The 27,717-nt window shown below is 42.6% G+C and overlaps 1 protein-coding gene across 1 annotated transcript in view; it reads left to right on the top strand.

Moving 5' to 3' along the window:
* The window catches only part of FAM3D (FAM3 metabolism regulating signaling molecule D), a 157,059-nt gene extending 143,471 nt beyond the window's left edge, over positions 1-13,588 (top strand). Inside the window, exons 9-10 of the mRNA XM_082266268.1 lie at positions 10,350-10,476; positions 13,269-13,588. Of these exons, the coding sequence (XP_082122394.1) occupies positions 10,350-10,476; positions 13,269-13,358 (217 nt within the window). The 3' untranslated portion in view covers positions 13,359-13,588. The remainder of the gene's footprint in view (positions 1-10,349; positions 10,477-13,268) is intronic.
* The last annotated feature ends 14,129 nt before the right edge of the window (positions 13,589-27,717 follow it).

Raw genomic sequence — 27,717 nt, 5'->3', positions numbered from 1 at the left:
TCCTGGGTTTAGTGCGTGTCCCGCCCCGGTAGTCTGACGGGGTCCCATTGTAAGAGACTCCTAGGTGCATGCCCTGCTGTTTGCAGTGTGGGTATAGTGCAGGGACCGGTGCAGAGTGCACAGCAGAGTCTCCCCTAAAAGTGTGTCCTACCTTCAGGGGGGGGGGGGGTCCCTTGCAGAGGGTGCAGCATTGCAGAGGGTGCAGGAAAGATCCTGGCAGCATGCTTCAGTATTTGTAGCTGATGGTAGCCATTTTCCCTTATTCTGGCTGGTCTCCAGTTGGCGGCCATGTTTGAGCAGCCAGATGATGTCACGGGGGTCATTTTCAGTGGTGGGATTCAGCCGGTTTGCACCGGTTCCACAGAACCGGTTACTAAACATTTGGGAGTTCGCCAAACCGCCTGACTGTGACAATCCTTATCATTCGCTTTGGCTCTCTCTGTCTCTGTCCCTGCCTGTGGCCACGGCGGCGGCGCTCTCTCTCTCTGCGGGGATGCAGCCGTAGCCCACACACTGCACTGGTTGCTAGTTTAGAGCCGCTTAGCGTCTAGTAACCAGTGACGTCACCCCCTTTCTCCTCCAGGCCGCCGCCTCCCAGTCCCCGCCTATTGCAATTTGGCTCCGCCTCCACCCACTTTCAGCGCGGTTAGCAGTGCACAGAGTCTGCAGGTGCGCAGTGTGGACTCACAGAACGGAAGATAATCTGGAGAACAAGATCTGAACATTTGATTGTATAGAATATTGCCAAGTTGTGCAGACTGCCACCACTCATTGATTGTTATAACAAGGTGGGTAACCGTTATATATGTGTCACACTTCCCAGGTGTCAAGAACAAATTCTCCTAAAGAGCGAACACTGCTAATGTATTCGCTCTTCAGGAGGATTTGTTCCTGACACCTGGGAAGTGTAACACATTGTATGGGAGTCATGGTTAATGTATTACAAAGCATTTTAAATACCTAGGCCCCCTCCACCTTTAAGAAGTGACTGTACTTAACCACTTCTGGACCGGAAGATTTTCCCCCTTAATGACCAGGCCATTTTTTGCAATTCGGCACTGCATTACTTTAACGGACAATTGCGCAGTCGTGTGACACTGAACCCAAATAAAATTGATGTCCGTTTTTCCCACAAATAGAGCTTTCTTTTGGTGGTATTTGATCACCTCTGTGATTTTTATTTTTTGAGCTATAAAGAAAAAAAGAGAGACAATTCTGATAAAAAAAAAAAAAAACAATTTTTCACATTCTGCTATATAACATAAACATAAAATTTAAAAATCTAATTTTTTGATCATTTTAGGCCAATTTGTATCCTGCTACATATTTTTGGGGAAAAAAAATCCCAATAAGCGTATTCTGATTGGTTTGCACAAAAGTTATCATGTCTGCAAACTAGGGGAAAGATTGATGTAATTTCTCTTTATTTATTTTTTACTAGTAATGACGGCGATCTGTGAATTTCAGTGGGACTGTGACATTGCAGCGGACAGATCGGACCCCTAACTGACATTAGATAAAAAAAATTACACCATGCTTGAAAGTCGGAACTGGTTACTAACATTTTTGAATCCCACCACTGGTCATTTTCCCTTAGTCTGGGAGATGCTGGAGACAACGAAAGCCTTGTGGGGATGACAAATCTCCTCCTCTTCTTCTTCTTCCTCCTTAGTTTCCTCTTCCTGTGCCTGGGACATATGAACAGTGATAGCGTCCATGATGATGCTGGGTTTGAATTCTCGGCTCTCCTCCGGTCGGTAGGGTGAGTCTTTGGGGGTCCCTGTTATCTCTCTCTCTCTCTGCTGATAGGTACCCTGAGCCTTGAGGGGATCCTTTAGTGGTGCCAAATAGTTTTTGTACTGCAAGGTGTTTCTTTCCTTATAGAGCCTCAGGGTCACCTCTTCTGCACTGACCCCCTCATGTAGGTGGCAGGTCCCTCGGAACCCCAGCTTTCCATGGTTGCACTAACAGCAGTCCTGCAGTCCTTAGTGTCCCGGGTGGAAGTGGCGTGTGGGCAAAGGCCCAGGAGGAATCGTCCCCCGCATCTGATTCTGAGCCTGTTGCCGATGTGGGCGCGGCCTTCCAGGGGGGTTTAATATCACACACCCTGATCTATCGAACAAAAAGCTCTGGTAGACGCACTTATCACTGCAGAGCGTGAAACTTTAAAAATGGAGGATGCGACTGATGTAGTCACGGACGTGGCTGTGTCGTTTGGTACACACAAGTCACATCGTACTCCAAAGGGGTTTCCTTATGTGCCTTATTTTGACAGGTTTTCCTGTAAGGAATGGGAACAACTAAAATGACCCTTTGTGGTCCCCAAACATTTTGCTGTACGTTACCCTTATGAGGAATCACTTTTAAAAAAAAGTGGGCTAGTCCACCAGTGGGAGACCCTCCTGTTTCCAGGTTAAATAAAGCAACCAAGATCCCAGTAGAGGAATCCCCATCCTTTAAGCACCCAGCTGACAAGAAAGCGGAGGCTGTGGCACACAGCATGTTTACTATGGCTGGTTGGGCATTGCGGCCAGTCTTTGCCTCAGCCCTGGTATCTCAGACCCTAACTGAATGGGCCAAGCTTTTGCACCAGGGCCTGGAGGGTGAGCACGTCCCCACTGCTTATGTTGATTTAACAGGCCAGTTGGTCCATGGGCTGCAGTTTATTTGTGATGCAGCTTTGGATACAGCTCCTATGCTGTCCAAACGTTTTTTTTTTTTAGCGGTGGGTATTAGGCGAGTGCTGTGGATTAAGAATTGGTCTGCAGACCAAGCCCCTAAAAAATCTCTCAATGATCTGCCCTTTCAAGGGGATCACTTGTTTGGGGCTACCCTGGATGACATTATTAAGGGTTTCACGGGGGGGAAGAGTACCTTCCTGCCACAGTCAGGGAAAGGAAAGGAGCCTCGCCGCAGCCAGGGGCCCTCCTTCTCAGCCCTAATAAAAATTATTTCATGTTTCTGGGATAGAGAATAAGGAAAATAGATCTTTTAAATCTTCCCAGGAGGTTCCAAACAACCTTGGTCGGGTAACCCTAGAATCAGCTTCCCCGGACCAGCAGACAAGACTCCTTCAGCATGAAGGTCTGCCCTCACCCATTATTGGGTTGGGGGGACATCTTTGCTGGTTTCCAGCCCCATTGACTTCTTTGGTGACGTCAAGGAGATCTGCAAAATGTTTATTTTGGGGGTACCCAGAAAGGGGGACAAAGCTTGTCCTTTTCAGGTTTTTTAGGTCCTGAGTCTCCTTGTGCGGATTTAATTCCTGCAAAGGTTCAGGTGATGTCTGAAGTACCAAGGCCCCCCCCCCCCCCCCTAGCCCTGCCCAGGGAATTGATTTACTTAGGTCTGATTTTAATTCTGACCAGGGTGGTCCTTCCTCTGGACAAATTTCAGGAACCACAGGCCATGATTTACTGGCTGCTGTCACACAAACAGTTCTCTCTCCCCATTTGCATACAGGTTCTGAGTCTGGTGGTATCCACCTTCAATACAGTTCTGTTTGCACAGTCCTTCATGCAGCTCCTTTAACAGGTTCGGCTCCACAGGAGGATATCGAAGTTCGTGACGAGGTCACAGGGTCCTCTGACAGACACCGCAGGCATCCAAGATCCATGGTAAGGCCAGTATCATCCTTAGCTAAGGCTTCTCCCACAGTTCCTGCAAGGATTTAAGAGCGAGGATCTTTAGTCATCCTGGTGGCTGTAAACATCCCTTGGGGGCTTCCTCTCAGAGAAGACCATTTGTCCCAAGGGCTGATCTACCATCCTGCTTTACAATCGCTGGTTGTAATGGCTTAGCTATTGAAAGCCAGGTCCTGAGGGATAGTGGTCTGTCTGGATCAGTGATCCCTACTATGGTGAAGGCGAAGAAGTCATCTTCCAGCAAGATATACCATTGTACGTGGAAATCGCACAATTCTAGGTGTGAGTCGATTGTTGCTCATGCTCGATCCTTTTCCTTTCTTCAACAGGGCGTTGATCAGGAGTTGGCCTTGAGTACCATCAAGGGCCAGGTGTGTGCCTTGGCAATCTTCTTTCAGCAACCCCTAGCCACTCACTCTTTAGTTCGTACCTTCATTCAGGGGGTTCGACATGTGGCTCCACCTGTACGGTCTCTTTTTCCGCCATGGGATTTAAATGTAGTACTTTCAGTTCTCCATAAACCTTCATTTGAGAATATTTAGGAGATTCCCTTGCCTACGTTATCCCAGAAGGTGACATTCTTGGTGATTATTAACTCGGCCCACAGGGTATCGTAATTGGCGGCATTATCCTGTCACAGTCCCTATTAAGTGATAAAGTGGTTCTTTGTCCCTGTCCATCATTCCTTCCCAAAGTTATCTCTGACTTCCTTTTGAATGAGGACATTGTGTTGCCTTCCTTGTGTCCCAAGCTGGCTCATCCCAAAGAATTTGCTTTATATACCTTGGATGTGGTTTGTGTGATTCGGGTGTGTCTGGCAGCTACTGAGTCTTTTCAGGGGTCAGACTCGCTTTTTGTGGTTACAGACGGACCAAGAAAAGGGCTGGCTGCTTCTTCCGCTACCATCTCCAGATGGATCAGACAGACTGTGACTTAGGCCTATTCCATTAAAGGTGAGGTTCCACCTTTTTCTGTCATGGCTCATTCTACTCAGGGGCTTCTTGGGCCCTCCATCATCAGGCTTCAATATCGCAAGTTTGCAAGGAGGCCACTTGGTCATTTTTGTTTACCTTCACAAAATTTTATAAGGTAGATACTTTGGCATCCGTGGATGCTTCTTTTGGCTGCAAAGTTTTGAAGGCTGCTGTTTAAAAGGAGCTGTTCCCTCTTGAGGGGTTTTTTTTTTTAAACCTTTATTTTTCAGACGGGGATTTTGTATTTATTTTGTAACTTGGATAGGAGAAGGGATGATTGGGATACTGCTTTGGCTCAACTATGTACAACTTAGCGGAGACACTTGAAAAATGTCCATTGGCGCTGACTTGACGCTGTCTATTGGTTAGCTGGCTCCCGGATCCCTTTGACCTTCTGGAGTGGTACCCTCTCCTAGGCAGACCCCTGGGCAGTTTTGAGTACTCACAACAACACTGTTTTTCCAAGAAACTTCTGCCCAGCAGCTCCATTCGGTCCACAGCACTCTGGATCCCTTCTTGCAGCTCAGCTCAACCTCCGGTCCTCTAGGCCGACCGCCCAGGACACACTTGCTTCCTGTGACAGGAGGAGTGACAGCCGTCAGCCTCCTCCTGGGACTCTGCTTCCCACCAAAGATGCTCTGTCATGTGCTCCCCTCAGACTTATACCCCATCTTAGGGTGCATTGCGGCAGACTCCGCCCTCTGGGATAGATACAAGCCCTGGTGTGCTATTGGCCAGGTTTCCTCCACTGTCCAATAAGAGCCCTCATTGGACACAGTGGGGAGACTCCGCATACTCAACAGACACACCTGGAAACACATGACAGTCTAGCTGAATGATCAGGCCCCCCTGATAAGCAGACAGGGCCACAATATGCTTTTCCTAGCACCCACCTAGGTGGGTGCTACACATGGTTTGATGAATTTGTTGTGGAGGAACTTGAGTGAACTGTACAGAACCCTGACATGAACTCCAGCTTCCTGGTTTCTGCATGGGATATCCAACAAGATCATATTGGTGTGATAGTCAGTAGGGATGATCGAACGGTTCGGGTCGACCATCGGATCGACCCGAACATTGACTGTTCGAGGTTCGGCCGAATTCCGAACTTTTTGCTGAAAAATTTCGGAATTCGGCAACCAGAACCGACCAAAATGCAATGGGACAGGAACTGGGCTTTAAAAGCCCGTGATTGGACCAGAACCATCATTAAAAGCCAATTGAGGGGGCAGGAGAATGCTAGGAATGTGATTGGAGTAACTAGGGGGTCCAGAGGCCAATCATTAGTGAATACGCCCCCCAGTATATAAGATAGCCCCGCCAAATCTCTACCATTTTAATACAGGGCTGTGGAAGAGAGTGGAAGCAGTTCTGTTACTTCTGCTTCAAAGTGTCATTTAGCAATTATTAGTGTGAGGAAAGGGATATCTAGTGTAGTTAGGGTACTATTTTCCACTATAGTTAGATTTAATAATCTAGTTTCTGTAGGGAAAGTGTTAAGTGTAAGGGGACCGTAGTGTAGTGTAGGGTTAACTGACTTTGACTGCTATTACAGGGTGACAAAACCCTTCCATGTCAGGGTGACCGCTATAAAGAAAAGATCGTTTCTCTTAGAACACTTATAGAACCGGATAGTGGCTTCGCCCCTGTCATCTGGCTTTTTGTTGCAGGCATTTATAGGGCTTTTTTGAGGACATGTTTGGAGTCAGGCATGACATCTGAACTTCTGTGTAGGGGTATATATACACACACACATGTATGTATATATACACATATATACAGTGGGTACGGAAAGTATTCAGACCCCCTTAAATTTTTCACTCTTTGTTATATTGCAGCCATTTGCTAAAATAATTTAAGTTCATTCTTCTTCCTCATGAATGTACACATAGCACCCCATACTGACAGAAAAACACAGAATTGTTGACATTGTTGCAGATTTATTAAAAAAGAAAAACTGAAATATCACATGGCCCCAAGTATTCAGACCCTTTGCTCAGTATTTAGTAGAAGCCCCCTTTTGATCTAATACAGCCAGGAGTCTTTTTGGGAAAGATGCAACAAGTCTTTCACACCTGGATTTGGGGATCCTATGCCATTCCTCCTTGCAGATCCTCTCCAGTTCTGTCAGGTTGGATGGTAAACGTTGGTGGACAGCCATTTTTAGGTCTCTCCAGAGATGCTCAATTGGGTTTAAGTCAGGGCTCTGGCTGGGCCATTCAAGAACAGTCACGGAGTTGTTGTGAAGCCTCTCCTTTGTTATTTTAGCTGTGTGCTTAGGGTCATTGTCTTGTTGGAAGGTAAACCTTCGGCCCAGTCTGAGGTCCAGAGCACTCTGGAGAAGGTTTTTGTCCAGGATATCCCTGTACTTGGCCGCATTCATCTTTTCCTCGATTGCAACCAGTCGTCCTGTCCCTGCAGCTGAAAAACACCCCCACAGCATGATGCTGCCACCACCATGCTTCACTGTTGGGACTGTATTGGACAGGTGATGAGCAGTGCCTGGTTTTCTCCACACATACCGCTGAGAATTAAGGCCAAAAAGTTCTATTTTGGTCTCATCAGACCAGAGAATCTTATTTCTCACCATCTTGGAGTCCTTCAGGTGTTTTTTTAGCAAACTCCATGCGGGCTGCAGTGATGGTTGACTTTCTACAACTTTCTCCCATCTCCTGACTGCATCTCTGGAGCTCAGCCACAGTGATCTTTGGGTTCTTCTTTACCTCTCTCACCAAGGCTCTTCTCCCCCGATAGCTCAGTTTGGCCGGACGGCCAGCTCTAGGAAGGGTTCTGGTCGTCCCAAACGTCTTCCATTTGAGGATTATGGAGGCCACTGTGCTCTTAGGAACCTTAAGTGCAGCAGAAATCTTTTTGTAACCTTGGCCAGATCTGTGCCTTGCCACAATTCTGTCTCTGAGCTCTTCAGGCAGTTCCTTTGACCTCATGATTCTCATTTGCTCTGACATGCATTGTGATCTGGAAGGTCTTATATAGACAGGTGTGTGGCTTTCCTAATCAAGTCCAATCAGTATAATCAAACACAGCTGGACTCAAATGAAGGTTTAGAACCATCTCAAGGATGATCAGAAGAAATGGAAAGCACCTGAGTTAAATATATGAGTGTCACAGCAAAGGGTCTGAATACTTAGGACCATGTGATATTTCAGTTTTTCTTTTTTAATAAATCTGCAACAATGTCAACAATTCTGTGTTTTTCTGTCACTATGGGGTGCTATGTGTACATTCATGAGGAAGAAGAATGAACCTAAAATGATTTTAGCAAATGGCTGCAATATAACAAAGAGTGAAAAATTTAAGGGGGTCTGAATACTTTCCGTACCCACTGTAGGTGTGAAAGTAGCAGAAACCTATGCTTGCACTAATGAAATAATTAACACCCATATGGCTTCTCTGCTATAACACCTATATATGTGTATGTGTATAAATACATATAAGTGTGTGTGTATATATACCCCTATACAGAAGTTCAGATGTTATGCCTGCCTCCAAAGACCCCCCCAAAAAATGTCCAAAAAAAACGCCTGCAACAACACACCTGGGCGTTTTTTTTTTGGCGCAGGCTTTTTTTGGGCATTTTTTGGGGGTCTTTGGAGGCAGGCAAAACATCTGAAATTCTGTATAGGGGTATATATACACACACACTTATATGTATTTATACACATACGCACATATAGGTGTTATAGGAGCGGAGACATATGCCTGTTAATTATTTAATTAGCGCAAGCATAGGTTTCTGCTACTTTCACACCTATATATGTGTATGTGTATATATACATACATGTGTGTGTGTATATATACCCCTATACAGAATTTCCGATGTTTTGCCTGCCTCAAAAGACCCCCAAAAAAAAGCCTGCGCCAAAAAAAAAAAAACGCCCAGGTGTGTTGTTGCAGGCGTTTTTTTTAGGCATTTTTTGGGGGTCTTTGGAGGCAGGCATAACATCTGAACTTCTGTATAGGGGTATATATACACACACACTTATATGTATTTCTACACATACACACATATAGGTGTTATAGCAGAGAATCCATATGGGTGTTAATTATTTCATTAGCGCAAGCATAGGTTTCTGCTACTTTCACACCTATATATGTGTATGTGTATATATACATACATGTGTGTGTGTGTGTGTGTGTGTGTGTGTATATATATATAACCCTACACAGAAGTTCTGATGTCATGCCTGACTCCAAACATGTCCTCAAAAAAGCCCAATAAAATGCCTGCAACAAAAAGCCGGGTGTAAAAGTAGCGAAACTACTAACCTGTTCTGTATTAATTCTAATACAAACTAACTTTTTTTTTCTGGTTCTGGACATGCTACAGAGCTGAAACTTCACAGGTACACCTTTTAGACCCCCCCAGACACTAAATCCAAAGAAATCTCTTTTTTTTTTCAATAATTTTTTCAATAATTGGCTCTCTATCAAAAATGACAATTTTTAAGAACTTTTTTTTGTGTGATTAATAGTCCCTGGGGCATGACCCAGAACCTAGACACTTTTTAGGGGCATTTATTGGGTTTTAGGGCTTCAAAATGGTGTTTTTTGATTACCGAAGTTCGGGGTCCCATTGATTTCAATGGGGTTCTGAAATCCGGGCCGAACATTCGGGAAGTTCAGGTGTTCTGGTCGAACCGAACTTTTGAAAAGTTCGATCATCCCTAATAGTCAGGTGTCCAAAAAGTTTTGCCCATGTAGTGTATATATTAGAATATCCAAACAATGGTTAAAGTGTATGCAAACCCCAGCAATTAACTATTTGCTCCCTTTTGGTATGTTAAATACATAGTTGAAAGCCTTTTTCTTATTATCTCTTTTATAGGTGCAAAAAAAAAAAAAAAAAATGAATATTGCCAAAAATTCATACCTGTTCCATGTCTTATGCACACTTTCTGTTTTAAATTAAGGAGAGTACTTAGCCCTCCCAGATCTTATCTTGGGCCTACAGATCAATCACTGTCTATATTGTAGAGATGAAAAGAGTGAGAGTGTTTAAGTAGTCGGCAAAAGAAAGCTGGGAATGTCCAGTCCACAAGTGGCTGCATATTGTTAGCCCAGAACAAGCTGAAAGCATTTGTGACAGATCAATAGGTATATTTTGCAGGGCCTTATATGGCACTTGCAGGGTCTTATAAGGGGTAAAAAACAAGGAAATGTCAATTTAAAGTGGAACTTTACTTTCCCAATCAACATTGATTATTTTTAATCCTCGAGCATTAGTAAATAGATAGGAAAGTAAAACATATTTACTTGTTTTAAATTTTTTTCTTACATTTCTTTAGTTATTTCATGGTTTCTTGCCTAGGCAAATGATGTTATACATCCCAGGAGACTTTAGGAGGGGAGGAGAGGAGGAGGGGTTTTCTCAGCTAAGCACACCCTCCTGCGTGCATACCTGAGCTAAGGGCAGATGAATTCCTGGAAGTAAATGCTACATTAATCATTTGTCTTATTCAAGATGACCATGGCCAGAAATGCTAAGGGGATGTTTTTCAAAGTGATTTCTCAGCAAAATAAAGCATGGAGACATGAATGGATGGAGGAGTTTGCTTTGAATAATAAAAATGAATGAATAGTGTGTTTAGTTGTGGTGCTCAGATGCACTGAAGATCCGCTTTAAAACAAACATGTACTGCATATCTTTTTTTTCTTTTTGCCCTGATGTACACTCTAATATTGAAAAAAATGAATATATTTTCTGTTTCAGATTGGATGAGGAAACCAGGAATTTATTTTCCAGTTATGGCAGTAGTTATGCGAAGAAAGTTGGTTTCCGGGACTCTTGGACGTTTGTCGGAGGAAAAGCCATAAAGAATAAAAGTCCCTTTGAACAGGTAAATATGTTCTTGGATTAGATCTGAGGTCAGAAAAGAAAGTCTCTAAAAGCTATGTGCACACCAGTAAATAGGTCTGAACTGAGGGGATTCTGACCTCTGTAGATTATAGCACAAATTGCTCAACTTGCACAATTTTTTTTCTTTCTGGACCAAATTTTTATTACAATACTTTAAAAACTAAGAATCAAAGGTTACCAAACTGTGAGTTGTATTGGCTGCATCCCATGATCAATAGATGGCACTACGTTATAGTAGTTGCACTTCTATACAGGACTAGCCTTTGCTATGTGTGACTACATGGGTATGGGAGATTCTTGTAACATCGGGGGTGCCAGAGCGTATTAGAGAGAAAATATTGTACAGACCTTAACTGCTCACCGTGCCTACCTGCGAAGTGCTGACCACTGTATCCTGCCACCTGACATCTCCAACCAACAGCCCAATCACCGAAAAGACTTCAAAGTTAGTCATCACCAGTCAGGGATTTCTGCAAATAACCAGGATCCTACAGTCAGAGGCTGACTGGCAACTTTTGGCCCAGGGGGCAAGTACAAACCAGAGTCCCATGGTGCAGCGACTCGGCCCCCCTCCCACTTTCCCTCTTCCCGGTCTCCTCCTGACTCCCATTCCAGGCTAAAGCTCCTCTCCAGGTACTCTCTACTCACCAAGCCGAATCCGGGTTCCCGATCTGGCCAGCGGAGGGAGCTGGAAAACCTCAGACAGGACTGGCCGAGGGAGGAGAGTCTCCCATGCGGCATGGAACTGGCCTCCGCTTAGGCACAGTGGAGGAGGGGGGATGAGCCTGCACTCTGTCCATGTCTTTATTCCACACTGGGGACTTTAACTTCTCTTCACCAGGAATCCTTTAGGCATGTCTGTTTTTTTTTTTTACTGGGGTCGGAAAACACATTAAAAATAAATGTGAAAAATGACATATTCATAATTTAATTCACCTGAGCAAGTGGAGCTTTAAAGTGTTACTAAACCCACATCAGTCTGTATTTACAGTAAAGCATGCTTGTTTAAAAATGAAATTTAATTTGCCTATATTTTGCTATCATGGGGTTCTCTCTTCCCCCTCATTAACATGCTACTTACATTTTAAAATAAAAACGTTCAATTTCTATTACATACCCTATTTAGACCCAGTGATGTCATCACTAGGTCTCTATGTTTCTTAATGCAATGTGGACGGATCATGGCTAGAGGGAGGAGCCAGCAGGGTGCTGTACATAGCTTACTGAAAACATCACAGCACCACACCTCAGTACTCCTCTTAATCATTTACTGACCGCACCACCGCAGTTTTACGTCGGTCCTTTGATGCTAAATACTGGGGTTATGGCAGCAGATAGCTGCCATAACCCTGGTATTTTTGAAAATGGCGGCCGATCGGCTTTAACATAAGGGTGGTCCCCCTAAAGGTGCAGCGGAAGAGGTGCCCCCCCTCCCCCCCGCGTCGGGAGCGGGGAAAACGATACGGTCCTGGATCCTCTGAGACAGGAATCTGAGTGAGGGCGAAATGGCCCCCACTCGATTTTATGGTGTTGAAGGACCGGAGCGATGTCAAAAATGTTGTTGCCTAGCAACCGGTTTAAATGGCCAATGTTTTTTCAACATTTTTTTTTTTTTCCTTTCTTAGTGTAGTTGTGAGGTCTGGGGTCTTTTTGACCCCAGATCTCACAATAAAGAGGACCTGTCCTGCCTATTTCTACACTCCTTGTAATAAGAATAAAAACAATGACATTTTTTATTTTTTTTTAAAAATAAAAAATAACAAATAAAATAAATAGGAAAAAAAAAATTCAAGCGCCCTGTCCCCGTTAGCTCACACGCAGAAACGAACGCATACGCAAGTCCCACTTACATGTATGTATGTTATGTAAACGTGTGTTCAAACCACACATGTGAGGTATCGCCGCGATCGTTAGAGCGAGAGCAATAATTTGAGTCCTAGACATTCTCTCTAAGCTGGTAGCCTTTAGACATTTTTAAAGTATCGTCTATGGGAACCTTTAGACATTTTTAAAGTGTCGTCTATGGGGATTTTTAAGTACCAATGTTTGTCACCATTCCGCGAGCGTGCGCAATTTTGAAGCATGACATGTTGGGTATCTATTTACTCAGCGTAACATTATCTTTCACATTATGGAAAAAAATTGGGCTAACTTTACTGTCTTTTTATTTTTTAATTTAAAAAAGTGAAATTTTTCCAAAAAAATTGCGTTTGGAAGACTGCTTCCCAAATACAGTGTGATAAAAAATATTGCAACGATCTCCATTTTATTCTCTAGGGTCCCTGCTAAAAAAAAAAAAAAAAAAAAATATATATATATATATATATATATATATATATATATATATATATATATATATATATATATAATGTCTGGGGGTTCTAAGTAGTTTTCTAGCAAAAAAAAATAATGATTTTAGCTTGTAAACACCAAGTGTCAAAAATAGGCCCGGTCTTAAAGTGGTTAAGATCCCTCAGCCATCATGAAGAGTTATCCAAATACCAAAATAACTTTATGGGAGGATATTAGTCTTGCTTACAGACCACTGAAATAATGGCCACATGTGATGTTGAGACTCTGTGGTTGAAAAAAACTATAACTAATAAATGAAAGGAGGACAGTCAGGCCGGGCAGGAGAGGGCTAAAGTCAAGTTGACCAGCACATACTGATACTAAATTTGGTCTGGGCATCCCGGCATCAATGGTCTCTGGTCATAAAAGGGTTAAGTAAAAATGTAAGATGTTTCAATTTTTTTTTCCTTTTCCTCACAGCACATCAAGAACGATAAGGAGACAAACAAATATGATGGCTGGCCGGAGGTCCTGGAGATGGAAGGCTGTATTCCTCGCAAAATGGACTGAGAGAGTCCTCTGGTTATTGTTCCGTTCATCTCACACCGCACTCCCAGGACTCCTCTGTACACATGAGTTATTAGCAGAGAAAAGTTATAAGACCGTTGTAGGATGTTTTGAAAAGTTTTATATTTTAATGTATATATTATTTTATTTAATAAAGGCAGGATCTGATGATGGGAATGCTGTCCAGTGATACATTCTTTTAAATGTGATTACACAATAAATGAGTTTAAAGTGGACCCAGCATGAAATATATTTTTATATTGCAGTTTTATCTTTATTTAGGCAATATCCAAAATCAGCAACCGCTTCCTGGACTTAGATGCCAGCTCAGAGAAGAGACAATCATTGTAAATCCTCGTATCTGTGCACTTGTTAATTGTGTTCACAAATGTCTGACACAGGTCAACCTGTGCTGCAGTGATGTTCTACAAAGTTACATTATACAGTCTGATCACTGAAGAAGGGCGAGGGGGACCAGGGAAATGCATTGGGCGGCACAGTGGTGTAGTGGTTAGCACTTTCGCCTAGCAGCAAAAGGGTCGCTGGTTTAATCAACCATGACACTACCTGCCTGGAGTTTGCATGTTCTCCCTGTGCCTGCATGGGTTTCCTCCCACACTCCAAAGACATGCTGGTAGGTAAATTGGCCCCAGTATGTGTATGTATGAATGTGAGTTAGGGACCTTAGATTGTAAGCTCCTTGAGGGTAGGGACTGATGTGAATGTACAATGTATATGTAAAGCGCTGTGTAAATTGACAGTGCTATATAAGTACCTAAAATAAATATAGGACTAAAAAGGTAAAATAAGTACCTAAAATAAATATAGGACTAAAAAGGTAAAAAAAAATCCGCTATGCCAGAAAGCCGACCGCCGGCTCTAAACAACGGTACCTGGATGATGCCTCTAGCTAGAGCCATCATCACGGTACAACCACTTAAAGTGACCCGACGTAGGGCTACGTCAGTTTGCGTTAAGTGGTTAAAGTGTAACTAAAAGCAAAACTTTTTTTTTTTTTTCAGTTTTGGGTAGAATGCAGATGGATTAGAATGCCTGACTAGTTTTTACTGCTGTCTGTGTTCCCCGTTAGAGAGATTCACCCTCTCTATTTGTCCTGTTTACGATTATCATTTAAAGTGAAAGTAAAATAAAATCCTACATTTTGGGTTGGCCCCAGAATAGTAATAGAGTGAAAAGCTTCCAATGGTGACCTGGGGGACCCCAAGGAATTCCCTTAATTTGCAGGGATTCCCTATAACTTCCTGTCTTGTCTATGGAACAGAAAGTGAAGGTAAATCTCTCCATTTGGACAAAATGAACCAACAGGGTATACAACCCTCCCTTTCTCTATTCGAAGAAAAAAAAGTTTTGTCTATACTACTTAACCTGTTTTTTCTTTTTTTTTCACACATGTACCAGTCTTTATTTTTGGCAATAAGATTACTTAACAACCCCCCCCCCCCCCAGAACATTATATATTTTCTGAAAGCAGAGGCCCTGTAGAAAAAAAAAAAAGATGATTGCAAATGTTTATGTCACATGATATTACCGCAACTGTTTATTAAACGCAAATTCTCAGGAAAAACTATAATAAAAAGCGCTTCGCAAACTGTCAGCGCTATATAAATACTGTATAATAATAATAAACTGTCAGCGCTATATAAATACTGTATAATAATAATAATAAAATGAATTTCAGTGCAAATGCACACAATATAATACTAATTTTTAGTAAAATATAAAAGATGAGGTTGTGTCGAGAAAATAGATACCAAGCATGCCAAGCCTTAAGATTGCTTGCGCCTGTGATATTGCAAAAAACTACAGTACCCAAAAATCTCCATTGATGATGCTTTAAAAACCTTTCAAGCTCATCAGTTTACAGTTTTTTTTTTTTTTTTTTATTTAATATCTTTTTATTCAGAAAAAAGAACATAGTATTACAACGATATACAGTCATATAAACACTGAAAATAACAGTTTTTGAGAGTACAAGGTGACACAATTATGAGTCAGAACACCAGGATCACACAATCTATCTATAAAGGTATGGATGTGACGTTGTTTACTCGCCTGAGACCGAATCATGTAAGACATCAGTTCATCAGTTCAGCGTTAGCCAGGAGCTCTTGTGTTAGAACTACTGTTCTCACTCTGACGTTTGCGACAATACGTCACAAGTGTGGGGCGACCTTTCTTTACATATGCGTGTACACCCTGGGCTTGCGGTTGTGTACAGTATGTGTGCGGGGCAATGGGGGTTATGGCTATTTTCAAACTTTATTTAATACCCTGTAATATAATTAATTTTTTACTGTTTTTCATTTATTTATTTCTACTTGATTGCTATCACAGGGATTCATAAACACCTATGTGATAGCATTGGGCAGGTGACAAATACTCTTATTGAGACATTAGGGGGTCTGAAAGACCCCAATGTCCCCCCTACCTTTCACACTTTCCAACAGATCTGCTCAGTTACTGCCTGGCCAAAACAAAAATCGCAACCAAAAAAAAAAGGTCACACACACATATTTTGTTGGCTTTGATTACGGCATGCATTCGCTGTGGCATTGTTTCGATAAGCTTCTGCAATGTCACGAGATTAATTTCCGTCCAGTGTTGCAATAATTTTTCACCAAGATCTTGTATTGTTGATAGGAGAGTCTGACCACTGTGCAAAGCCTTCTCCAGCACATCCCTAAGATTCTCAATGGGGTAAGTTCTGGACTCTGTGGTGGCCAATCCATGTGTGAAAATGATGTCTCATGCTCCCTGAACCACTCTTTCACAATTTGAGCCCGAAGAATCCTGGCATTGTCATCTTGGAATATGCCCATGCCACCAGGGAAGAAAAAATCCATTGATGGAATAACCTGGTCATTCAGTATATTCAGTAGTCACCTGACCGCATTTTTTGGGCACATGCAGTAACGATCCAATAGGATCGTTACTGCATGCTTAGTTTAGTTAGCTGCTTAGGTAATTCCAGGTGTCAAACTTTTTTTTGGCCAGGTAGTGTATGTCCCATGTTGTACTGGGTATGGCTTTACTGGTCAGGAAATTATAGATCTGATACCGAAAGTGACAAAATCATCCACATGTCCAGTTTCTTGTTTACATGTGAGATTGAGGCATGGATATACCCCGCTCTGACACCGCTCTCCATCCTGAAGCCAGCAGATTCGGTGCTGGGCTCCCAGTATGAACCACAGGGGAAGGGGCACCGCCTGCTCTGGGAAAGTGATCGGCGGTTATACACCTACTTTGAAAACCGGAGCCAGCTAAACAAAACAGACAGCTGCAGTAGCAGCCATCAGATGGTGATCAACAGTTCACTCTTTGGACTTTTGTCGTACATCTAAAGAGCTGATCTAGTTATTGTGGACCCAGCATCAAAAATAGTTTTCATGTTACAGTTCAAAATGTATTCAGGCATTATCAAAGATCATGTGGTTGCAACATGGTGGGTCACCATTTTCAGGGTTTAAACAGGTGGTTAGAAAGAGACACACCGCCTCATTACTGCCTGTCAAATGCAGAGGGGTGGCAAGGGCTGTCACACATATGAATAAGCCTGGTCCAAGCGCACTGCTAGTGTTATGTCCCTGGAATGTTTTGCAACAATTTCCGATTAAGGTCAAAGGATGGGCTTCTGAGTTATTGCTAAAAAAAACTTGCTACACCTGATGGGGAGCAGGAAAACTCTCTCTTTCATCCAGTATGGACCTCACTACCTTGGTGAACCTAAATATGTACACCTAAGCAAGCCAGCAACGAGAAACCCTGGTTACAGTGTTAAGCGAAAATAGGCTTATTACCAGTGACATTTTCCATTTTCAAATATATACACAGATAAAAATAAAATTCAATTCTCTGGGTGAACTTTGAGACTAAAGCCCCGTACACACGTACCGAATGTCGGCCTAATGATCGGCCGCCTTTTCTCTGGTGCTGTCCTGTCGGCTGAAAAGTGCTAAAGACTGCACACGAATTTTGTGGGCCAACAACAGTCGACTGCAGAAGTGATGTCATGTGATGGTTAACTTTCCGTGTCTTTTTTTCTTCTCTGAGCATGCCCAGTCTTGCTCATCTGCTGTTAGTCGGCCGAATTCTGTACTGACTGGCGAACAATCGGCCGTTCTGGTGACGGCCAACAAAAATTTTATAGCCTGCACACCCGATTCTGTTCGGCCGAAAAGTCGCTGTCGATTGTCGGAAGCATCATACTAACAAGCCGACAATCGGCCGAGCGTTCGGCAGCCGAATATTTACGGCCGACAATTGCTACGTGTGTACGGGCCTTAAGAAACTGTTTGGGGAAGTTGAAATGAATTGTACATTTTCTGGTTTCCTATTTTATCCATTAAAATTGACAAAAACTCCTAAACCGCATTATTATATTTCACCACATGAGGTCACTGTTACATCAATAAACAGTATGTCAAGCATTTATTCTAACCTTTATTGATTTGATCGCTATCTATGTGAAGGAGGCCTTAGATTTACCCTCTTTCCTATCCTGTGAAATATGGTTTCATTCAGTTCTTCAAAACTTTCTCTGTCCTTATATTTCCAGAGGATCGGATTTACTATTTAGACACTCATGAAACAAAACATTGAATCACAAACATTTGAACATCCAAAAGGTCACTTTATAGCCTGATTTTCTGAATGTATTCAGCTGGATATATATTGTACAGTTGACTTATCTTACTTTGACCTGCTCCCTACCCATGTGTCTGGTAGGTGGGCTTTAACACTGAAATGCCACACATATGCGTCCATGAAGAATGGGTTTCTGTGCCGAGAGCGCACTCATCTGCCAAGAGGATAGAGTTTTCTGTGATGTTTTTTCTATCCAACGTTCTAGGCGTTTTGCTCTGTTTTTACCCAAAATGTATGATTGACATCCCATGTGAATATATCATCGGCAGCGCTGACTTTTGTCCTTAAAGCGTTTGTTACCCCAACACTTCTTTGATTTCAGACCTCTATGGGTTGATCATTTTAATTGCTATTAAACTATGTGGCATGCTTTCGTTCCTAACACACTACCCAGTCCATATCATATATATGTCATATATATAGTATCTCACATAAGTTAGTACACCCCTCACATTTTTGTAAATATTTTATTATATCTTTTCATGTGACAACACTGAAGAAATGACACTTTGCTACAATGTAAAGTAGTGAGTGTACAGCTTGTATAACAGTGTAAATTTGCTGTCCCCCTCAAAATAACCCAACACACAGCCATTAATGTCTAAACCGCTGGCAACAAAAGTGAGTACACCCCTAAGTGAAAATGTACAATTCGGGCCCAAAGTGTCAATATTTTGTGTGGCCACCATTATTTTCCAGCACTGCCTTAACCCTCTTGGGCATGGAGTACACCAAAGCTTCACAGGTTGCCACTGGAGTCCTCTTCCACTCCTCCATGATGACATCACAGAGCTGGTTAATGTCAGAGACCTTGCGCTCCTCCACCTTACATTTGAGGATGCTCAACAGATGCTCAATAGGGTTTAGGTCTGGAGACATGCTTGGCCAGTCCATCACCTTTACCCTCAGCTTCTTTAGCAAGGCAGGGGTCGTCTTGGAGGTGTGTTTGGGGTCATTATCATGTTGGAATACTGCCCTGCAGGCCAGTATCTGAAGGGAGGGGATCATTCTCTGCTTCAGTATGTCACAGTACATGTTGGCATTCATGGTTCCTTCAATGAACTGTAGCTCCCCAGTGCAGGGAGCACTCATGCAGCCCCACACCATGACACTTCCACCACCATCCTTGACTGTAGGCAGTGCTGTATCTTGGCCTAGGCCAACAAGGCCCAGGCCTAGGGCGGCACTTTGCAGGGGAACAGCAAAAAAGCTGCACCCTGCAAGGAAAAAAAAACAGCCTTCTCCTGGCTCCCACATGAAAAGGGTCTCCAGTAGCTTGCGCTACTCTTTTATTATAGTGCCAGTATTATGGGGCAAATTGGCCGGAGGGCAGGGTCCAGGAGGCAAATCAGTCTGGCAGCCCCATAAAGCGGTCACACTGCTACCTGCTGGTATGATACCGGCCGGTGAGGACATTCGGACAGACCGCAGGTGGCCGACCACACTTAATACAACTGGCCCGACGGCCGCCAATGCTAATAAGTGTGGCACTGCAGCCTAATGCTCCGCCTACCATCCTCCGCCCCCAGGTATGGCAGGCATCATGTCATTTACAATTTCTTAAAACATCCTTGTCCTTGAGCGAGAATACTGAATTGCATCATATAAAATTAAGACTTTTAATTGTATATGATGGCAATAATATTTAGGACCTGCTCACCTCATATGTGCTATCCCAATATGTCACTGGATTAGTAAGATTACTCCAATCTTATAAGAACTTGTGTTTGCTGCCACTGATTATTTCACTTATTTGCATATTGACTATGGACTCCCTATTTATTACACAAATAAGTGAAATAATACGATGATTACAATCATTGGCAGCAAACACAAGTCCAAATATCTTAAAAAAAAGGAGTAATCTTACTAATCCAGTAACATAAGGCTGTACTAATGGGCACTGATAAGACTGCACTGATGATCACCGATGAGGTGGCACTGATAAGCTGCACTGATGGGGGCTACACTGATAAGGCAGCACTGATATGCTGCACTGATGGGCACTGATATGCTGCACTGATGGGCACTAATATGCTGCTCTGATGGCCACTGATGAGGCGGTAATGGTGGATACTGATAAATTGCACTGATGGGCACTGATGAGGCTGCACTGATGGGCATGAGGCGGCACTGATAAGCTTCACTCATGGGGCTGCACTAATATGCTGCTCTGATGGGCACTGATCTGTTGCACTGATGGGCACTAATAGGCCGCACTGATGGCCACTGATGAGGCGGCACTGATGAGGCTGCACTGATGGCCACTGATGAGGCGGAGCTGATAAGCTGCACTGATGGGGATGCACTGATGGGCTGCACTAATGGGCATTGATGGAGCTATACTGATGGCCACTGATGAGGCCACACTGATATGCTGCACTGATGACGGTGCACTGATGGGCAGCAATGAGGCTGCACCGATGGGTGCTGATGAGGCTGGACTTTTGGGAACTGATGAGGCTGCACTGATGGGCACTGATAGTCTGTAGTTGTGGTCTGTGGTTAACAGATGACAGGGCGGGTCATAGACAGGAAGGGGTGTGGCCTTTACAGGAAGGGGTGGGTCATATTTAAATTAGGGGGTGCCCAAGTTTATTCAGGCCTAGGGCAGCACAAAGCCTAAATACACCACTGACTGTAGGCAAGACACACTTGACTTTGTAGTCTTCGTCTGGTTGCCGCCACACATGCTTGACACCATCTGCACCAAATAGGTTTATCTTGGTCTCATTGGACTACAGGACATGATTCCAATAATCCATGTCCTTGGTCTGCTTGTCTTCAGCAAACTGTTTTCAGGCTTTCTTGTACATCATCTTTAGAAGAGGCTTCCTTCTGGGAAGACAGTCATGCAGACCAATTTGATGCAGTATGCAGAGTATGGTCTGAGCACTGACAGGCTGACCCCCCACCCCTTCAACCTCTGCAGCAATGCTATTTTCCAAAGACAACCTCTGGATATGATGTGGAGCATGTGCACTCAACTTCTTTGGTTGACCATGGCGAGGCCTGTTCTGAGTGGAACCTCTCCTGTTAAACCGCTGTATGGTCTTGGCCAACGTGCTGCAGCTCAGTTTCAGGGTCTTGGTATTCCTCTTATAGCCTAGGCCATCTTCATGTAGAGCAACAATTCTTTTTTTCAGATCCTCAGAGAGTTCTTTGATATGAAGTGCCATGTTGAACTTCCAGGACCAGTATGAGGGAGTAATTGGCCATACACACTATAAGATTTTCTGAAGACATTTTCCTTTAGATTTACCAAAACCATATAATATGAGGTCAAGCCTAAACACTTTCAATTTGTATGCAATCTGGCAGGCCCTTGCACTACATAGAAAAGGTAAATCTGAAGGAAATCTAACCACAAAAGTTGGATAATGTGTATCCAGCTTAAGAGTCATCATAACATCAAATTTAACACACCTGCTCCCCATTCACACCTGAGACCTTGTAACACTAACGAGTCACTTGACACAAGGGATGGAAAATGGCTATTTGGGCCCAATTTGGACATTTCCACTTAGGGGTGTACTCACTTTTGGTGCCAGCGGTTTAGACATTAATGGCTGAGTGTTGAGTTATTTTGAGGGGACAGCAAATTTACACTGTTATACAAGCTGTCACTCTGTACTTGACATTGTAGCAAAGTGTAATTTCTTCAGTGTTGTCACATGAAAAGATATAGTAAAATATTTATGTAGCACCCTCCTAGATAGGTGCTAGGAAGCAGAATAGTTTGCTCTGCCTGCTTAATATGGGAGCAGCAGGCAAATCATAGTCTGCTCCATCTGCTTATCAGGGGAGCCTTTGTAACTATCCCAATGGGTTGGCACCAACAGTGGTGCATCCTGGGATATGTTATAAAAGCCAAGGGCACATGTGACAGGGTGTCTTTGGGTGAGAAGCCAGGTCCCAGAAGGAGGGTGACAGCTGTCCCCCCTCCTGTGTTTAATTTGGAATGTTGGATGAGAAGGCCGCACCCCCCAACCCCCCCCCCCCCCCCGTGGGGAGGGTCTTCTCATCAGAAATAAGTTAGACATGTGGTTCTCAGGTATATACATGCAGAAGTGTCTAATCTTTCTCTTCAGGTTGTTCATAACTGCTAGAGATAGTTAGTCAGGGTAATGTGTTTACCCACCAGAGCAAAATTTTGCTTGGTGGGGGGTGCATTGCTTTAAATGCACCCAAAAAAATTGTATTGTATTTGTACAGACCAAATGCTTATATTTTTCTACGTAATTTATGTACATTTGTTTTTCCCTTCCCCCTCTCGAGGTTTGTGGGATACTCCGCGGGTTTTGTCCAGTAGGGACTTTTTGTAGGGGGTGGCTGCCCCAGAGCCAATGGGGACATGGCTCATTTTGGTGGGGGTGGATGTAGCACCCTCCTAGATAGGTGCTAGGAAGCCAAATAGTTTGCTCTGCCTGCTTAACAGGGAAGCAGCAGGCAAATTATAGTCTGCTCCATCTGCTTATCAGGGGAGCCTGATCAGTAGTTATGCCTGTTGCATGTGTCCATGTGTGATTCATCTGGGCTGAGGGAGTGCCCCCACTGTATCCAATAGGGGAGCCTGTTGGACAGGGGAGGAAACCCAGCCAGTGACACACAGGCTTTGTAACTATCCCAGTGGGTTGGCACAAACAGTGGTGCATCCTGGACTATGTTATAAAAGCCAAGGGCACATGTTACAGGGTGTCTTTTGGGTGGGAAGCCAGGTCCCAGGAGGAGGGTGATGGCTGTATCTCCTCCTGTCTGTATGGAAGGTGGTCATAGGCGGTCGGCCTAGTGAGCCAGAAGTGTGGTGCTGAGTCAGGAGGTCCAGTGGATGCTGACAAGTGGACTTGGAGGCAGAGCAACCTTGGGAAAACAGTGTCTGTGAGTACCGGAATGCTTGTCAGGGGTCTGCCCAGGAAGGGGACCACTCCAGTGGAGAGTCAGTGGACAGGAGCTAGCACACACAGCAATTGAGAAAGGGGGTGCCAAGTTAGGACCCTGAAGAGAAACTATAACAGGATCATATTCTTTATCTTCACTTCAGTGGCAAGGTGAAGCAGCAGCCTTGCCGCACACTACAGCTAGTTGTCCTCAGATTTGTGCATAGTTCATAGTCGGAGTATCCCACTCATCCCTTCTCCTATGCCAGTTCTAAATAAAACACAAAAACAAAATCCCCTGGACTGTTCATTGTCTGAGCCAAGCATCTAAAGTTATACATTTTCATAGACTGTTGCTACGGGTAACCCAGGGGAATCCAGAAAGTGCAATTCTCTGCAGTCCTCTAGGGGGCAGTGCTACATTTACAAAAATGTGAGGGGTGTACTCACTTTTTGTGAGATACTGTACATAAGTATATATATATATATATATATATATATATATACACACACACACACACACACTGCTTATACACACACGTACAGAAATTCACACATGTATATAAGAATCTAGGCAAATGTTTTGTAACTTCTTGTACACCAATTAAAGGAACCCCCCTTAACAACAGGAATGAAGTATCGACTGTAAAAATGAACCCCATACAAGTCCCTGAAGTCTACATAGAAACGATACAAAGGGAATTATAATTGCAGTGTCAACCAGCAATTCAAAATGACAACACCTAAATCAAAAGGATAGAATTATATGTAATATGTAAAAGGGTGTTGCAAGGAGGTGAGGTGCTGGAGGAGCCTGGCAGAGTACGGATTTGTCCTCTGTCATTAACTCCTGGTAGCCATAATTTTGAAGCCTGTTCAGTGGCAATTCTAGGGAGGCCAGTGCCTATTAGTATTAGAGTTTTAAATGGCCATTTTGACACAGCAGTGATAGAGGTATAACAGGCCACATCATTTTAGAGAAAGTGGGAGGGAGTAGGGGCAGCACAATGGTCCCACAATAGCCATGAGTAGGCCTTAAGTGGGTTCCCCTTGGGGTGTGTGAGCTATTTCCCTGCTGTACACAACTGACATATACGCTAAAAACTTTGAATAGAAAGGGCTGGGGTTTGGGTTTCCCATGACAGAAAGAGTTTGGAGTTAAGGAGACTCCTGAGTGCGTGCTTCTGTTGGGTTACAACTAGGCCTCAGGCCTGAACAGCACAGGACAGCTAGGGCAGCACCATTTATAACACATCTACAGGATGTCTACTACTGCTGGATGTCTGGATGTAATAATTGTTGCAGTTTAGGTAGAGTTTAAAAAAGATAAAGAGGAGACTTTATATATGCCAGTGAGAACAATTCATAAACCTTGCTGTATAAAATTACAACATTTTATTGTTTTATATAGTAAAAACACCACACTTTAAAAAACATTTTTACAGAAACCTTCAAATAGTTTAGAGCTTGTGAGTTTTATAAATACATGCAATAGTTCATAGATGATCTACGCGTTTTGCGGGAGCGCTCTCTTCTTTAGAACCTTGTATATATTGTAAATACTCTACGTATAAAGCTCTAACTATAAACGAAAGAGGAAAAAAAAAAAAAGACAAGAATCAATATGAACATTATATATGAAACAGAAACAGATTTCTCTTTTATACATATTGTTCATATTGATTCTTGTCTTTTTTTCCTTTTCGATCATAGTTAGAGCTTTATACGTATTTACAATATACACAAGGTCCTGAAGAAACGAGCGCTCCTGCAAAACGCGTAGATCATCTATGAATGAATGCATGTATTTATAAAACTCACAAGCTCTAAACTAGGGGTCTTCAAACTACGGCCCTCCAGTTGTTCGGGAACTACAATTCCCATCATGCCAAGTCATGTCTGTGAATTTCAGAGTTTTACAATGCCTCATGGGATGTGCAGTTCCGCAACAGCTGAAGGGCCGTAGTTTAAGGATCCCTGCTATAAACTATTTGAAGGTTTCTGTAAAAATGTTTTTTTTAAACTGTGGTGTTTTAACTATATGAAACAATAACATGTTCTAAATTTTATACAGCAAGGTTTATGAATTGTTCTCACTGGCATATATAAAATCCCCTCTTTATCTTTTTTTAAACTCTACCTATACATATATATATGGGATGATGCCAATGTAAACTCAATCAAAAGGTGGATGCATGACATGTCACTTCTGCACTTACTAGAAATTGTTGGAGTTTCTCATACCTTACCTTAGGAACTTTGCACTGCCATATCTATGGTCTTTGTAACACCATGGCTTTGGAACCGTTACGTAAAAAAAAAAAAAGTTTTATTATCTTGCTACTCAAGTTTACCTCAAGTAAAGAAGAATAAAATGATAATGCCTCTGAGTCGTGTGCACCAAATGTAAATTGAGCACATCAACTTAATGTTTGCAAGCAGTCAGGCAACAAGTGTAAGTCTTATGCCCCGTACACACGTGCAGATTGTCGGCCAAAAAGATTCGGCCGACGACCGATCGGCCGATTGTAGGCTTGTTAGTATGATGCTTCCGACAGCCGACAGCGCACTTTCGGCCGAACAGAATCTGTCGTGCAACCATTAAAATTTTTGTATGCCGACACCAGAGCGGCCGATTGTTCGCCAGTCAATACAGAATTCGGCCGACAGACAGCAGATTTGCAAGACTGGGCATGCTCAGAAAAGAAAAAACACAGGGAAAGTTAACCATCACATGACATCACTTCTGCAGTCAGCTGTAGTCGGCGGACAAAATTCTTGTGCAGTCTTTTGCACTTTTCAACAGACACTACAGCCCGGGGACAAAAGACGGCCGATCGTTCGGCCGACGATCTGCACGTGTGTAAGAGGCATTACAATATGCTGGACTGATTGAGGCCACATAGGAGAAGTTAGGTTTAGCCAATACCTGGGGAATCTCCTGATAGCATCTGGTTCAAGAAAGAAGTGCTGGTGGCCAGTTATAGTGGGTCACGTGTCATTCATGACCGGTAGGGTTCCTCTAGTGCACCAGCTGTTTTTTCTGCGGACCTTGTCTTCCTGGCCCCAAGCATTAAATGTGACCACTCAAGAACTGAGCCTGAGCAGAGGCCTCTGAATGGAATGTATGAAGTACCATCTAGGCCAACAACCCAGATGATTATTTTTGTGATATATGACATATTCAATTTTTATTTTTTTATCTGGGTGTTGTCTTTTTGAATGACCACTGTTCACTGCAATTACATTGCGGACTTAAGGTTTAAGCTAGGTATGTCTACTTGGTATATATGAGATGTTACATTTTTGTTGTACCTAAAAAAAGGATCATGGGTCTGAAACTGTTGTACATTTATGTGATGCAAGATTGCTGAATACATTTACAAGGTGCTGAAAAACGATTGTCTATATTCTCTTATAAAAGAGGAGTTTGGGTTTGCTTCATTACTCTGTTGCCTGCAATATAGTGAATATACTCTGTTTATTTATATATATATATATATATATATATATATATATATATTTTTTTTTTTTTATATTCTGTACACATTTTATTTTTTGTGAGATAATACTGCATACTAAATACATGTTGATCCTGCCAGTTCCCATGTTGCAAGGCTTTCTTTACTCTTTTTACCAGGCTAACCAGAATGCATACCTTTGGCAACATAGGGAGTTTGCATTGCCTTGACTGTATCGAATGTTGTTAATCAATACATTATTGAAATTACTTTCCAAGTGACATTTGTATTAGGCTCTTCCCAACAACACACACAGGAGATCTCCATCTGTGTTTAGCTGTTTGACTGGAGTTCAGCATAAAACAGCTTAAAGAAAATTAAATAGAAGTAATCTAACACATAAAAAAAATAAAAAATAAATAAAAAGATTTTTGAGTTGTCCAAATGTATAAACTAGGGACAAGGAGGAGGAAGCAAAAAGTATCCAGGGATAAATATTTACAACCTGGGGCTGGAAGAATAACCTGGAAGCATCTGCTCTATGTATTGTAGGTCAGTGACTCACAAAGTACTAAAGAAAATGTATATTTATGGGACTGCCGTTGTTGGACTCTCCTCCTGAAAATACTAATTCACAGGATGTCATTGTTATCCATTGGCTTTAGTACTTTCCAAGAAACTGACCCACAATGAGTTCAGTCTGACTTTTCTGATCTGTTTGCTTGTTAAAAAGTCAATGGGGCTGATTTACTAAATGCAAATAGTCCTTTCACTTTGCAAGGGAATTTCCTCTGAGATTAGTAAATATGATGAAATTCTCTTTGCAAAATACCCAACTATGTGCAAGGAAATAAAAAAAAAAAAAAAACCATGATTGGATGATAGGAGTCAGCAGAGTTTCCCCTTATTTGCTTAAGCTAAGGCAAAGTTCCTTCACAAAATGACAATTCTCTTGCAAAGTAAACAGCCTATTTCATTTTAGTAAGCCAAACCCTAGGATCACAAAGCACTGAAGCCAGAGACAACCAGGCAACTAGCATTTTCAGAAGAAAGTCAGCAGTAGCGGTCTATATTTCTTTCAATATAGGTTCCTGTATAGCCATTGTCAATGAAGTAATAAACCCTTTCTGTGTCAGGTTTGCAATGGCAGCCTTTATATTTGCATTTATAAACAAGCCTTATAGTGTAAAAGCTCTTTTTCTAAATAAAGACAAAGACGGACATATGATTATTTGATATATATTTTTGTGCAAGTTATTACAGATCAATTAAACAAAGAAAAAAAAGGAGTATATAGGTCCACACTGATTTTGTTCTTTAAACTACTTAAAGCTAAAGTTTAGGATTGAATATTTT

The sequence above is a fragment of the Pelophylax lessonae genome (assembly GCF_965119305.1).
Source record: "Pelophylax lessonae genome assembly, chromosome: 8".
Classification (NCBI taxonomy): Eukaryota; Metazoa; Chordata; class Amphibia; order Anura; family Ranidae; genus Pelophylax; species Pelophylax lessonae.
The sequence above is the reverse complement of the archived record's forward strand: the minus strand, read 5'-3'. Positions and strand labels throughout refer to the sequence as shown.